The following is a 13,070-nucleotide window of genomic DNA, read 5'->3' as shown; positions in this document are numbered from 1 at the left end:
AGTGAGCTAAAGCAGCCCAGCCCAGGTATCTCTTGTTGCTTCTTCTATGCTAAGCCCTTCCTTGTTTCACTGTACCCAGGTTTAATACACATACCCTCACCTGGACTCGGGTTGTGAAATTTTTCCTACACAAAGTCAAGAACCCACACACTATCAGCTGGCCCTAGGCAGACCTGTCAGGGCCAGGTCCCCTTTCTAGTAACAGAAGGGGGCTAAGAGGTATCAGTGAAAAAAGTAAAGGGATTCAGAGTACAAATTGGTTGTTATAGATTAGTCATGGGAATGTAAAGTATAGATAGGGAATATAGTCAATATTCTAATGACTATATAGGGTATCAGATGGGGGCAAAATTTATTGGGATGATCACTTAGTAAGTAAGTTATGTAATGTCTAATCACTGGGTGTACACCTGAAAATAATGATATTGAATGTCAACTGTAATTGAAAATTTAAAAAAAAACACATGGCACTGCCATGAGAGGCCCTCTCTCCAATGCATGGTGAGGCCTGTGAAGCGTCTACACTGGGAAGCATAATACAAAAGGAAAGCAAGCAGCAACTTATACCTGTGGTGCTGAACCTGAATAAAATATACCGTCCTTAATAGCAGAGAATTTAGGAAAATTCTTCTTCTGCATTTTTCCTAAAGAAAAAGGAAGGGCACCCAGTTGGCATGGCTCAGTGGTTGACAATCGACCTATGAACTAGGAAGTCACAGTTCCATTCTGGTCAGGGCACATACCTGAGTTGCAGGTTCGAACCCCAGTGTGAGGAGTGCAGGAGACAGCCAATCAATGATTCTCTCTCATCATTGATGTTTCTACCTCTCTCTCCTTCTCCCTTCCTCTCTGAAACCAATAAAAATATTAAAAAAAAAAAAAAAAAGAGAGAGAGAAAGGAGCCACTTGTTACAGACAGCAATAAGAAAAACAGCCCTTCCCCACCCAACGGTAGTCATGCTTCAACCTGTTTGGCGGGCTTTTGAAATGGTGGTACTAACTGATCAAAGGGGTGTATGCTTTAACAAATCCTGCCAAAAATACTCTGGCTCCTAACTGCCCGCCTGCCTGCCTGATCGCCCCTAACCGCCTCTGCCTGCCTGCCTGATCACCACTAAACACTCTGCCTGCCTGCCTGCCTCATCGCCCCTAACTGCCTCTGCCTGTCTGCCTCATTGCCCCTAACCACTCGACTGCCTGCCTGATCACCCCTAACTGCCTCTGCCTGCCTGATCACCCCTAACGCCTCTGCCTGCCTGCCTGATCACCCCTAACCACTCGCCTGCCTGCCTCATCGCCCCTAACCACTCGCCTGCCTGCCTGCCCCAGCACCCCTAACCACTCACCAGCCTGCCTCATCGCCCCTAACTGCTCGCTGGGGGGTGGGGCCAGCCAAGGGGAGGGGCTGTGGTCTTTCTAGTCTCTGGTCATTCCGCCGTTTCAGTCACTGGGCTTTTATTATATAGTATCCTCACTGCATTCTGAAGTAGGTTTATTGCTTCCTAGCATAGATAAGAGTGGTATAGAGAGATGCAGAAATTTGCCCGTGGCCCCCAGTAAGTACTGAGGTCAGGATTCAAATCCATGTATAACTGGCTCTCCTCTTCCTTTAGGAACAGATATCTCTCAATTCCAAGGCTGGGATTTGAATAGTATGCCAAAATCATTGCTGACAAAGATATTTGCATATTAACACAACCCTACTGCAATTAAATAGAGGGGGAAACTGTCAAGTTATAGAGATAAAATAAACTTCCAAAGCATACTCAGTTGCTCTACCTGGATAAAACAAAACTGTAACCCAGTAGGGCCTACATGTGTCTCTGCTACTACACTTACTACAGCCATCAGCCAAGGTGCTATCAGAACCACACTTTTGCCTCTGCCATGACCACCCTTGTGACACTCCAAGAGCCACAGCAACTTCCCTTCAGAGTCCTGCACAGCAGGCTAACTCCTGAAATCCCTCCCAAATCCAAACACCAGTCCATATCCTACTAAATTCCAGTTTCCATTATACATGCTATAAATTTTAAATTCAGAAAATGAAAGAAAATTTAGATGTCTTTACTCTATACATATATTTATATCTATTTCCTAAAATGTGTATTTAAAGAGAAGAAAAGCCAAAGCCCATAAAGGTTAAGTGATCTGCGCTGTTCAAAGAGCTAAGTAGTAATTTCAGGTTTCTGGGACCCAGCTCTAAGCCCTCCAGTAACCACTGTGCTATACACAGAGCATCTTCTAAGATTTCCAGCTAGGCTCCCAACCATTTACCTGGTCTAGATAAAAGAATTCCTTTTAAAATATCCCCTTGTTTTTAGCAATTAAAATCAAAACACACATAATAATAGTCTGGCAAAAGTATAAATTTTGGATCATATTTAAATACTTTAAAATCTGCATGTTCAAACATCAGTAAAGATGAAAGTACAACTCAATGAAAGAATATACTATATAAGTAAAAATTATTCAAAACTTTCTAAATTAGTCAAAACAGCAAAATGGATGATGAGGTTAAATAAAAACAAAACAAAAATAATATTGTCCATGATAAAGCTGAAAGGAAATAAAAACAATAGAGGCAATTCAATTGTTCCCAACTCCTATGTCTCCTTTTCAAGGTAAATATTTAAATGCAAGAAAGCAAAACTCTGAAAATCCATTATGGATTATCACATCCCTTCAAAAACAAGCCCCCCAAATCTTTCCATTCACCCTTGAGAAATCCACTTAATACTTTTTTCTTATATATACCCAGATTGACCAAATTCAAAAATCAAGTTGAAATCACACAGAAGATCCCCAAAACTTGATTTCAGTTTCAGATTCAAGTTAAAGTTAAAACAACACAACAACAATTTGAATATTCTTTCCAAGCACAAATAAGAGACTAGTGGCAGCCAGGATATTCTTTAGACCCATACTTAGAGAGTAAGAGACTGGTGAAGTTCCCCTCAAGGATTTAAAACTTACTGAAAGGTAATAAAATGGATTTGTAGGAAAAAAAAGTTTGCTGTAAAACAGGATGCCATGTTACATCAGCAGCAGCCTCATACATATCTTGATTGCATCATTTTTCTTGTACTTTATTTAGTACCGTGTTGTTTTGTACAGTAACATGCTGCACAACCTGTACCAGTTGTGATAGACATAGAAATCAGTGATTAAGACACTTTTTGTCATATACTCAAGAAATCACAAAAATGATGGCAGTCACGGAGCTGGAGAGAGCAGGAGGCTAGGGTTGCCCCAGGTGATGGAGGAAGCCAAGCTTCTGCAGCCCTGGCTGGCCTAGGCCTCCACTCCAGGCTACAAAGATTCAATTATAGAAGATTAATAAATCCCAGATACCAGGGCCTCCTCTTGGGTCGCCAGGGGGCGTGGCTGGCCTGCAAACCACCACAGGCCCCTCACTCAGGCCACCCCACGCCCCAAGGGAACCCCCACCCTGATCCGGGACACCATTCAGGGCAAACCAGCTGGCCCTCACCCATGCACCAGGCCTCTATCCTATCTAATAAAAGAGTAATATGCAGATTGACCATCACTCCAACACACAATATGGATACCCCCATGTGGACACAAGATGACCACCACAAGATGGCCAGCAGAGGAGGGCAGTTGGGAGGCACCAGGCCTGCAAGGGAGGGCAGTTGGAGGCTATCAAGCCTGCAGAGGAGGGCAGTTAGGGGTGACCAGGCTGGCAGAAGAGGGAAGTTGGGGGCAAACAGGCTGGCAGGGGAACAGTTAGACATCAATCAGGCTGGCAATGGAGTGGTTAGGGGGTGATCAGGCTGGCAGGCAGAAGCGGTTAGGGGAAATCAGGAAGGCAGGCAGGCGAGCAGTTGGGAGTCAGCAGTCCTGGATTGTGAGAGAGATGTCTGACTGCCCGTGTAGGCCCGATCCCACTGGGACATCCCTTGAGGGGTCCCAGATTGGAGAGGATGTAGGCTGGGCTGAGGGACACACACCCCCACCCCTGTGCACGAATTTCGTGCACCAAGCCTCTAGTCTATAATAATAAAAGGGAAATATGTTAATTAGACCGGACTTCCTTCCAGACAAAGCCAGGGCCGGAGGGAAGCCCAGGTCCTGGGTGCCTGTGGGCAGCAGAAGGAAGCCAGCCCGGGTCCTGGATGCCTACGGGCAGCCAGAGGGAAGCAAGCCCAGGTCCCGGGTGCCAGAGGGAAGCCAGTGCCGGCAGCCGGGGGAAGGAAGGCCTACTCTTGCATGAATTTTGTGCACTGTACATCTAGTCTTTTATAATTCGACTAGAGGCCCGGTGCATGAAAATTCATGCACTGGAGGGGTGGGTCCCTCAGCCTGGCCTGTCCCCTCTCACAGTCTGGGAGCCCTCAGAGGCGGGAGGCGACCCAGCAATCAGGGGAAGGTGACACCCCCATCACACCTCTGCTGCTGCTGCCACTGCCGGCAGCGCAAGTCTCGGCCAGCCCTGGTTACCTGAGCCTCAAAGCCAGCCCCGGATGGCTGGGCAGCCACCATCCGAGGCTTGCCTGTGCCTCGGGCTGGCCCTGGGTGGCTAGGCAGCTGCCATACGAGGCTTGCCTGCGCCTCGGGCCGGCCCTGGGTGGCTGGGGGGCTGAAGAGACTGGGAGACTCCAGAGGCAGGCACGTAGAGTGGCCAGACCTGCCTTGGGGTGGGCCCAGTCATGCCGCATGCCTGTCACCCTGGCAGGGCTGAGGGGACCTAGCGCCACCATCTTGTGGCTGTGGGCACCACCATCTTTGAGGGTGTGGCAGTCAATTAGCATATTCCCTCTTTATTAGATAGGATTGAAGCATAAAAAAACTGGGGAGGGGGGGAGGAATGGTACTTACTGCCAATTCTCAATTACCATTTTCTAACATTCAAAATTTATCTATATATATATATATAAAAGGCTAATATGCAAAGTGTCCCCATGGGAGTTCAACCAGGAGACCAGGAGTTCTATTGCTCACTTTGACATGTGCTGACCACCAGGGGGCAGCACAGAATGAAGGAAGGCCCTGGCCAGCAGCCGGCAGCCAGGGAAGGGAGGCTTTGGCCGGCAGCCAGAAGGCCCCGATCGGCCCTGATCACCAGCCAGGCCTAGGGACCCTACTGTGCACGGGTTTCATGCACCAGGCCTCTAGTTCTGAAATAAAGAGGATGAAGTCGGTTAAGAACCACCAAGTCTAGGGAATCAGGTTATCCATTTTACATATGCTTCCTTTAAAGGCCAACATTGTTTTATGGTAGCTAGAATAAACTCAAAAGAAACTAGTGAAATTAGGGAAAATTAAAAAAAACACACAAGGCTATAAAATTAAAGTAATATGGCTTAACTAATCCGACCTTAATAACTTAAAGAGTCCAACTTTTTCATCTAACACAAGACTTGCCAAAAATTTGTCTTCCACCAAAGATAAGTTAACTCTTCTTGACCATGACTGACATTCAACTATTTAAAGATAAATGCTTTGTTCTCCAGGCATCATGGTGCAAAACTCTAGAACCTCGAATTGGTACTAGTTTAAATGGCTGACCAGATCTAAACCACTTCCTAAGGAAAACCTAGGCCTATCTGCAGGTGGAAAGGACCACACCATGTCACATTCTTCCCGATTTAGAACACCATATTAACCTTACTATCAAACACACTTGACAAAGGATTCTGCAATTCCCCCAACTTGCTTGCTCTCCTGACAGAGACCAACTTAAAATGAATATTAGAAAAGGGAAAATCCACAAACACTAACCATTCAATTCTCTAACGTCTCCACCTACCAAAAAGTGTGCTTTCACTGTCAATTAAAGAATAACGAAAGTGTCCTAGGAAGATGACTCTGTCTTCTTTAAAAAACTACAATGGAACTTACTGAGCATCATATTATTCTGAGTCTGTTGTTTAACAGTTATCCTGCTATCAAGGTCAAAGCTGAATATTTTTTAAATATATTTTATTGATTTTTTTACAGAGAGGAAGGAGAGGGATAGAGAGTTAGAAACATCGATGAGAGAGAAATATCGATCAGCTGCCTCCTGCACACCCCGCTACTGGGGATGTGCCTGCAACCAAGGTACATGCCCTTGACCGGAATCGAACCTGGGACCTTTCAGTCTGCAGGCCGACGCTCTATCCACTGAGCCAAACCGGTTTCGGCTCAAAGCTGAATTTTATGCCCACCTGACAACATCCTCAGCTTTGGATTTTGGTACACTACCTCCATCTTTCTATTGCCTTCACTTCAGATTCCTATTTCTTTTCTTCTTATTATGATGGTCTATGTTTTTGTTTGTTTGTTTGTTTGTTTGTTGTTAATCCTCACCAAAGGATATTTTCCCATTTATTTATTTTTTTTAGAGAGAGAGTAGAAAGGTGGGGAGAGGGAGAGAGAGAAACATCAATGTGAGAGAGACACATCGATTGGTGGCCTCCTGCATGTGCACGAACCCAGGTATATGCCCTTGACCAGGAATCGAACCTATGACCCTTCAGTGCATGGGCCAATGCTCTATTTCCTCAGCACACCAGCCAGGGATGATAGTGCTGTGTTTTGTTCTTTTTTATTGAAGTCACCTCAGAATTCTTTTGGAAATGAGCAAAGGATATAAATAATTTAGTAATTTAATTTCCTTCATTATTACTATTTATTTTTTTCCTCAGTGTCCCCTAAAACTCTCCCTTTTCTGTACTCTTGTGCATGCTGTTTACCCCAAACACCATCCCTGCTATTTCTAGCATTCAATGACGTCTCCCAGGCTCCTGAGGTTGAACGAAGCATTCATTTGGTTCCTAACATACTTTTATAATACTGATTTTTTTTTCCATGTGCACTGTCTTTTCAAGTTCCTCAAAGTCTATGAGATCCTAATGGAAAGAGAGTACATCTTACATACACTGAGTGGCCAGATTATTATGATCTCTGAACGCATAATAATCTGGCCACTCAGTGGGTGGGTGTGTGTGTGTGTGTGTGTGTGTGTGTGTGTGTGTGTGTGTGTGTTAGAGGCCCGGTGCATGGGGGAGGGGACATGGGCGGTTGGCAGGCCTGCCTGCTGGTCAAATTCCTGGTCTAGGGGACAATTTGCATATTAGCCTTTTATTATATAGGATATACACTGAGTGGCCAGATTATTATGTTTTCAGAGATCATAATAATCTGGCCACTCAGTGTATATTTATATTCCCAGCAGCATCAAAACAAGCCTTGCACGTGGCAGCCACACAGTAAAGACATGTTCTGTTAATGGGAAGGGTATGTTAGCATTTTTGAAAGCTCACTGGGTGAAACCATGTGGAAAGTAGGCTGAAAAGGAGTTTCTATCTTAAAGCAACTTACAAACCAAAAACTAAGATAGTAAATTGCCTATGTAGCCAACAGGAATGGCATATATGTAAATACACATAAACTTCCTGGAATGGCTACTTTTGGCAGAATTAGTCAGCGTTCACAAAGACTTTTAGTGGAGTTAAAAGGAATAAGACCGTGAGGATATTCAGTCACAGTTTAACGACTCCAAAGATGTACAAGGCGACAGTCTTCAAAGAACAGCAAGTACATTTCCATGGATGTAGTAAAGAACGACAAGCATCATCAAATAATGGAGGTGAATTTGGGGGACAGCTGACAGAGGGCCTAGAGGCAGCAATGCAAAGCTAGGGCCTGGGGGTTTTTTAAGGTAATTTAATTAGGTAAAATCTTTGGAAATGATGCACAACTACTGTGTCAACAATTGATAGGAGGAAGAAAGCTAGACTATGAGGCCTGACAGTAAGTACTAGTGATGCCAGCAAGTACTGGCGATCTGCACTCATTCTCAGGTGGGTATGTAGGACAACCCATTTAAGAGCCCATCTGGCACAATGGCCACGATACCCCTAAGGGCCAGAGCAGTGGTTTCTACCTCACCTTCTTGAATCTGAATCCTCTTCTTAGAGTAAAACAATCTCTCTCTCTCTCTCTCTCTCTCTCTCTCTCTCTCTCTCTCTCTCTCCCTCTTTCCCTCTCTCTCACACTCTCACACACACACACACAAAAACACACTCACAGAGCTGTAATTTCAATTGTGTGGCTTACCGTAGAGGCAGTATAACAAAATGCCTCAGAGCAACTCCTGGGTTCAAATCTCAGCTCTGACACTATTAGGTGTGTACTCTCAGGGAACATATTTAACTTTACTTAGCCAGGTAAAAACTGTACCTTCCTCTTAGGTAGATATATAAAATGTTTAGCAGAATGAGTAGTTCAGTAAGCTCTCACCAATATTATTTTTTAAATGGACAATACGGTATGGATTTTCAGACCCCTTGTATTTACTTCACAGTCCTCTGGAAATCCTTCATACCCAAGTTGGGAGTTGCTGTCTTAGAAGTAAATTCCATCAGTAAGGATTTATGTGACAGCTACAATGTTCAGCATTGTGCCACGGCCTACAGAAGCCAACACAATACCCAACAAGTAAGGGGACAACACAGAGGGTGGATGTTGGAAGGACATGGGATTGTTGCAGAGGCTAAAAGGAGACTGAAACTCAAGCAGGAGTTTAAAGTTGGAAATGCCATGGGGAGCCAAAGAGGTCTGATCGGGGAGTAGCATGCTGAACATGTGCTTAAGGAAGACTACCCATTGGTATCCTTTAGGGCAAACTAGAGTAGGGGGCACATCTCTCACCACTCAGAAACAACCAGGAGACTGGGCTCAAATCTCTAAAGAAGGTTCCATTCCTAACCTGCACTGATTCATACTGCTGGTCACTTACACCGAGTGGCCAGATTATTATGATCTCTGAACACATAATAATCTGGCCTCTCAGTGTGTATATATATATATATATATATATATATATATAGTAGAGGCCCGGTGCATGAATTCGTGCATGGGTGGGGTCCAGCCAGCCTGGCCAGGGGGAGGGGACATGGGCAGTTGGCCGGCCTGCCTGCTGGTCGAACTCCTAATCGAGGGGACAATTTGCATATTAGCCTTTTATTATATAGGATATACACTGAGTGGCCAGATTATTATGCGTTCAGAGATCATAATAATCTGGCCACTTAGTGTAAATTGATTTAGGCGATACCACTGGTTACATTAACAGCTTAACTAATGTCTTCATAATACTTAGAAAAAAAATTTACCTAAAACAGCACATGTAGGCTTAGTAAATATTTGAGCTTCAGATTCAGTCTAAGAAATTGGAAAAAGGGGAACCACCTGCATAAGAGTCCTCAGCATTGGAAAAGGATAGACAGTAAGTAGGCCAGGCCCTTGCCTGAATTTAAGGGTTCCCATCCTCAATCTCAAATCCTTGATCTACCCACCTCTCTTGCCAGTTTTCAAACACTTGTTTATTGTAATTACCTTAAACAGAGTAAAATGCATGAATAACCAGAAATCAATCAGATATCCAGTAGTTAAAACTCTCTAATCTTTTTTGACTCTCCATCTGGCCAATTTCAATTTCTCTCTCATGCTAGAGCTTTGAGAGCAGGAGTTTGAATCCCAACTGGGCACTTCCTAGTTGTGTGATGTCAGGCAAATCAAACTCACATGCTTCCATTTGCATATCTGTGAAGTGGGGATAACCTGTCAGAAAGTAGTTGTGAAAACTAAATGGTTAATATCAATCAAGTGACTAAAACATAATAAGCACAATATGTATTAGCTATCATTATCATCTTTATTACAGAGTAATATTGGCTACCACCAGATCTCCAGGAGTACAACTATCACATTTTTTTTCAACAAAAACACACGGGCAAAACTATTTCATTGTCACTGAATCGCACACAGCACAGCTGGATAAGCCACTGTGGTCAGCCCCTACCTGTTGCAACACCTTTAAGAGATGTCTGTCACAAACTGGCCTGCACATGAGGCTCCAGCATGCAGGACTGCTCCTCCTGAACTACCTCAGCCCAGAGCTCATTTCTCTGGAAACAGAACCCTAGCATGTGTGAACAGGAATCTCAGAAGTTCATGAAATTTTTTAAAGTTTTTGTGATATGTGCTTTAAAAAAAAAAAAAGTATTTCCTGGTCTGTGACACACAGCACTACTTTGTCATTTTCTCTTTTCTATCTAGAAATCTGTGAGACAGAACCAAAACAGCAAGAAACTTCCTCCCCTGCTTCCCAAGCATTAGCAGGTAAGCGGTCCTTAGGTGACTCCACACTCATATTCATAGATAAACGCCCCCCCCACCCGTCCCCCCGGCCCCGCCCAGCACTCGGGTCCGGTCTGCAAAGAACTAAAATCTAAGTGCATCCTAGAGGGCTTGTAAAGACACGGGCTCCCGTCGCCTGTGGACAGGTGAGAGGGTCGCCTTGCTCCGGTGTGAGGACCACATCCCGTGCAGGACACGCGCTCCCACAGCCCGGGAAGACCAGAAACACTCCATGCAGTGAGCACACTCCCACAGCCACATCTGTCCGCGATCTCTCGGGCAGCACCCGCCTTCCGAACCGCCCAGGAAACTGTTCCCGGAACGCGGGCAGCCCCGGCCAGCGCGAGGTGCACACGTGCCCGGCGGCAGCAGGCCCGGCTCGGCCCCGCCTCGCACTCACCTGGCCCGTGATGCCAGTGATGAGCGCCACCTTCCTGGGCTTGCCCATCTCGCCATCCCCGGAGCCCCTGGCGCTGGGGAAGCGTGCCGGAGCTTGTGCCGGAGCTTGTGCCATGTCCCCGCGAGGCGTGCAGCAGAGAGCAGGGCGGAGCGACAGCGAGCGCAGGTGAGGCAGCGGCGCCGGGGGACGTGGGAGTGTAACCCGCGCGCAAGTTGCCTCGCCCGGCTGCAGGGAAGAGCGCACCGCGCGGCCAGCCGCCACAATCTGACAGGGAGCTCGGAGGCGGGTGGGAAGGGCAGGGGGCGGGCCCAGCGGCGAGGCGACGCGGCGGCGCGGCGGCAGCCAGGCGGGCGTGGCGTCATGCCGTAGGCCCGCGACGCTCCCGCGGCGCTAGCGGCAGGCCCCGCCCCCCGTCAACGGCCTTGCGGGAGGGGCGGGGCACCGGAGGGCGGGGCTTGCCGCTGGGCTCTGCGGCCTCTGGTTGGGGGCTAACCTGCAGCCTCAGGAAAGGAAGTGATTCTGGTCCAGCTCCTGGCTTGGCCCTGGGCCAGGGCGAGAGTGGGCGGGGTTAGCCTTCCAAGGTCCGCACGTCACCATTTCTCCTTCTCTGTCTGAATCTCCCAGGAATCCTAATAAGAACCCGAGGATGCGGGGAGAAACTATGGGCAGACCTTTCTGTTAGGAGAAAGCCTTGAATTCCAAATCTGGGTGTCACGGGGCCTGGGTCAAAGGCTTTGACAATAATTTCTGGAAACTTGTTGCAATGTTTTTTTTGATGAGTCTGATTTTATGTTTCTTGAATGTCACTAGCTTTACAAGACCCCTGAATGGGGATCACAGTAGTGGGGAACAACTAACCTCACCTCTAGCCTGGCTTTCTGGCTCTTTCCACATTTCCCAGAGTTCAGAGTACTGATAAGACACAATAAAGTCTCTGGCCCACACACAATAAGGAAATGTTGAAAATAATAATACACACAATAAGGAAATATTGAAAAGAATGTCAGATCAATAAACCTGAACGTGGCTAACCTCAAACAAAAATTCAAATGCAAGGTGGTGGCCTAGCTTGACGTCTATTTAATTTGGCTTCTTTGGGCAGCTGTGCATTGAGCCAGGAAAGGAGCAGAGGTGACTGGGACACTGGAAGGACAGCAGGTGTGTGTACATAAGCAGTTGACTAGAATCCAGGGAGAATGCAGAAACTTCCTTATCACTACTGCTCTACTTATGGCAGGCAAGATCATCACTTTAAATCGCAAATTAAGTAATTAGGAGAGTGCTCAATCTAACACACAAATCAGACCTCAAATCCCAAAATCAGAAAATCTCAGGAATAAATTAAAAATCTCTCCCCTGCCCTGGCCAGGTGGCTCAGTTGATTGCAGCATCCTCAAATGTATCCTCAGGTGAGAATTTTAAAAAACAATCTTTATCCCCTAAGTGCCTCAGAAATACTCCTTAGCTTCATAGATAGGCTTGTCTTTGGTTTCACACCTTGCCTCTCCTCTCTCCATCCTATACAGAGAATGACTGAATAAGTGTTATTTGCAGTAGCACAGGGAACCTCTGAGTGGTGAATGAAAAAGCCCTGTTGTAGAGACTGCACACTTCAATTTAGGGAAAATCACTGTAAGCAAGTAATGTCTTTGAACTCTACTAAATTACCTTAATAACTTATTTTTATTTAATATTAAAATGCTTTGAACTTGCAGATAAATCATTTAACATTTTCCCAAAAATTGCTGAAAAAAAGTGGATACTCAGAGAGGACATGCCAAGTTTATCCTGTAGCTGTGAGACTTCCTATCACGCTACTGAACACTGGACACTTGCCTGTCCTAGTAAGAAGAATGACAGTTGAAGACCCATAGAAAGAAAATCGATAATATCATAGGGCCTGCAAATAAAATAATTACAAAATATTGAGGTAAATGGTAGTTGAGAGATACAGTGGAAGGTTTTTAAAAGGAGATATTTCTCTTTAAAAGTTCTCTAAAAATGAATGTAATAAAAGGACAATACAGGCAGTCCTTGGGTTACGTCAGACTTGACTTACGTCATTTCGTGGTTATGTCGCCATCTCCCATTTACAGTATTTATTAGAAAAAAGTTCCGTCATTTCGACGTATGTACATATGTGCTTTATGTTTTTTATTATTTACTGTATTTACCACAAGTAAAGATCAGGAATTGTTATAATTCTTTTAAATTTTTTTTTTACTGTCTCACTTCATTACTGCTGTGTATGTTCTCCATGTGAGTGACGTAGGTGCTTATGTAGGTGGGTTCTGACTTACGGCAAAAATCAAGTTACGTCGCACCATAGGAATGGGTCTCTGACGTAACCCAAGGACTGCCTGTGTTGGTTTTATTAGGGTTGTCATAATAAAATACCCAGACATGGTGGTTTAACCTACTCAAGTTTATTTCCTCAGTTCTGAAGACTGAAAGTCCAAGATCAGTATGGTTTCTTCTGCAGCCTCCCTTTTTGTCTTACATGTGGCCATCTTTATGT

The 13,070-nt window shown here is 45.4% G+C and overlaps 1 protein-coding gene across 1 annotated transcript in view; it reads right to left on the bottom strand.

The window, feature by feature from the left end:
• Window positions 1-10,822, bottom strand: part of GMDS (GDP-mannose 4,6-dehydratase) — a 681,907-nt gene extending 671,085 nt beyond the window's left edge. The window contains exon 1 of the mRNA XM_008158879.3: window positions 10,553-10,822. Coding sequence (XP_008157101.1) covers window positions 10,553-10,666 — 114 coding nt within the window. The 5' untranslated portion in view covers window positions 10,667-10,822. The remainder of the gene's footprint in view (window positions 1-10,552) is intronic.
• Window positions 10,823-13,070: the final 2,248 nt, after the last annotated feature.

This window comes from Eptesicus fuscus, chromosome 9 (genome assembly GCF_027574615.1).
Source record: "Eptesicus fuscus isolate TK198812 chromosome 9, DD_ASM_mEF_20220401, whole genome shotgun sequence".
Taxonomy (NCBI): Eukaryota; Metazoa; Chordata; class Mammalia; order Chiroptera; family Vespertilionidae; genus Eptesicus; species Eptesicus fuscus.
Note: the sequence above shows the minus strand (reverse complement) of the source record. Positions and strands in the feature narration are given on the sequence as shown.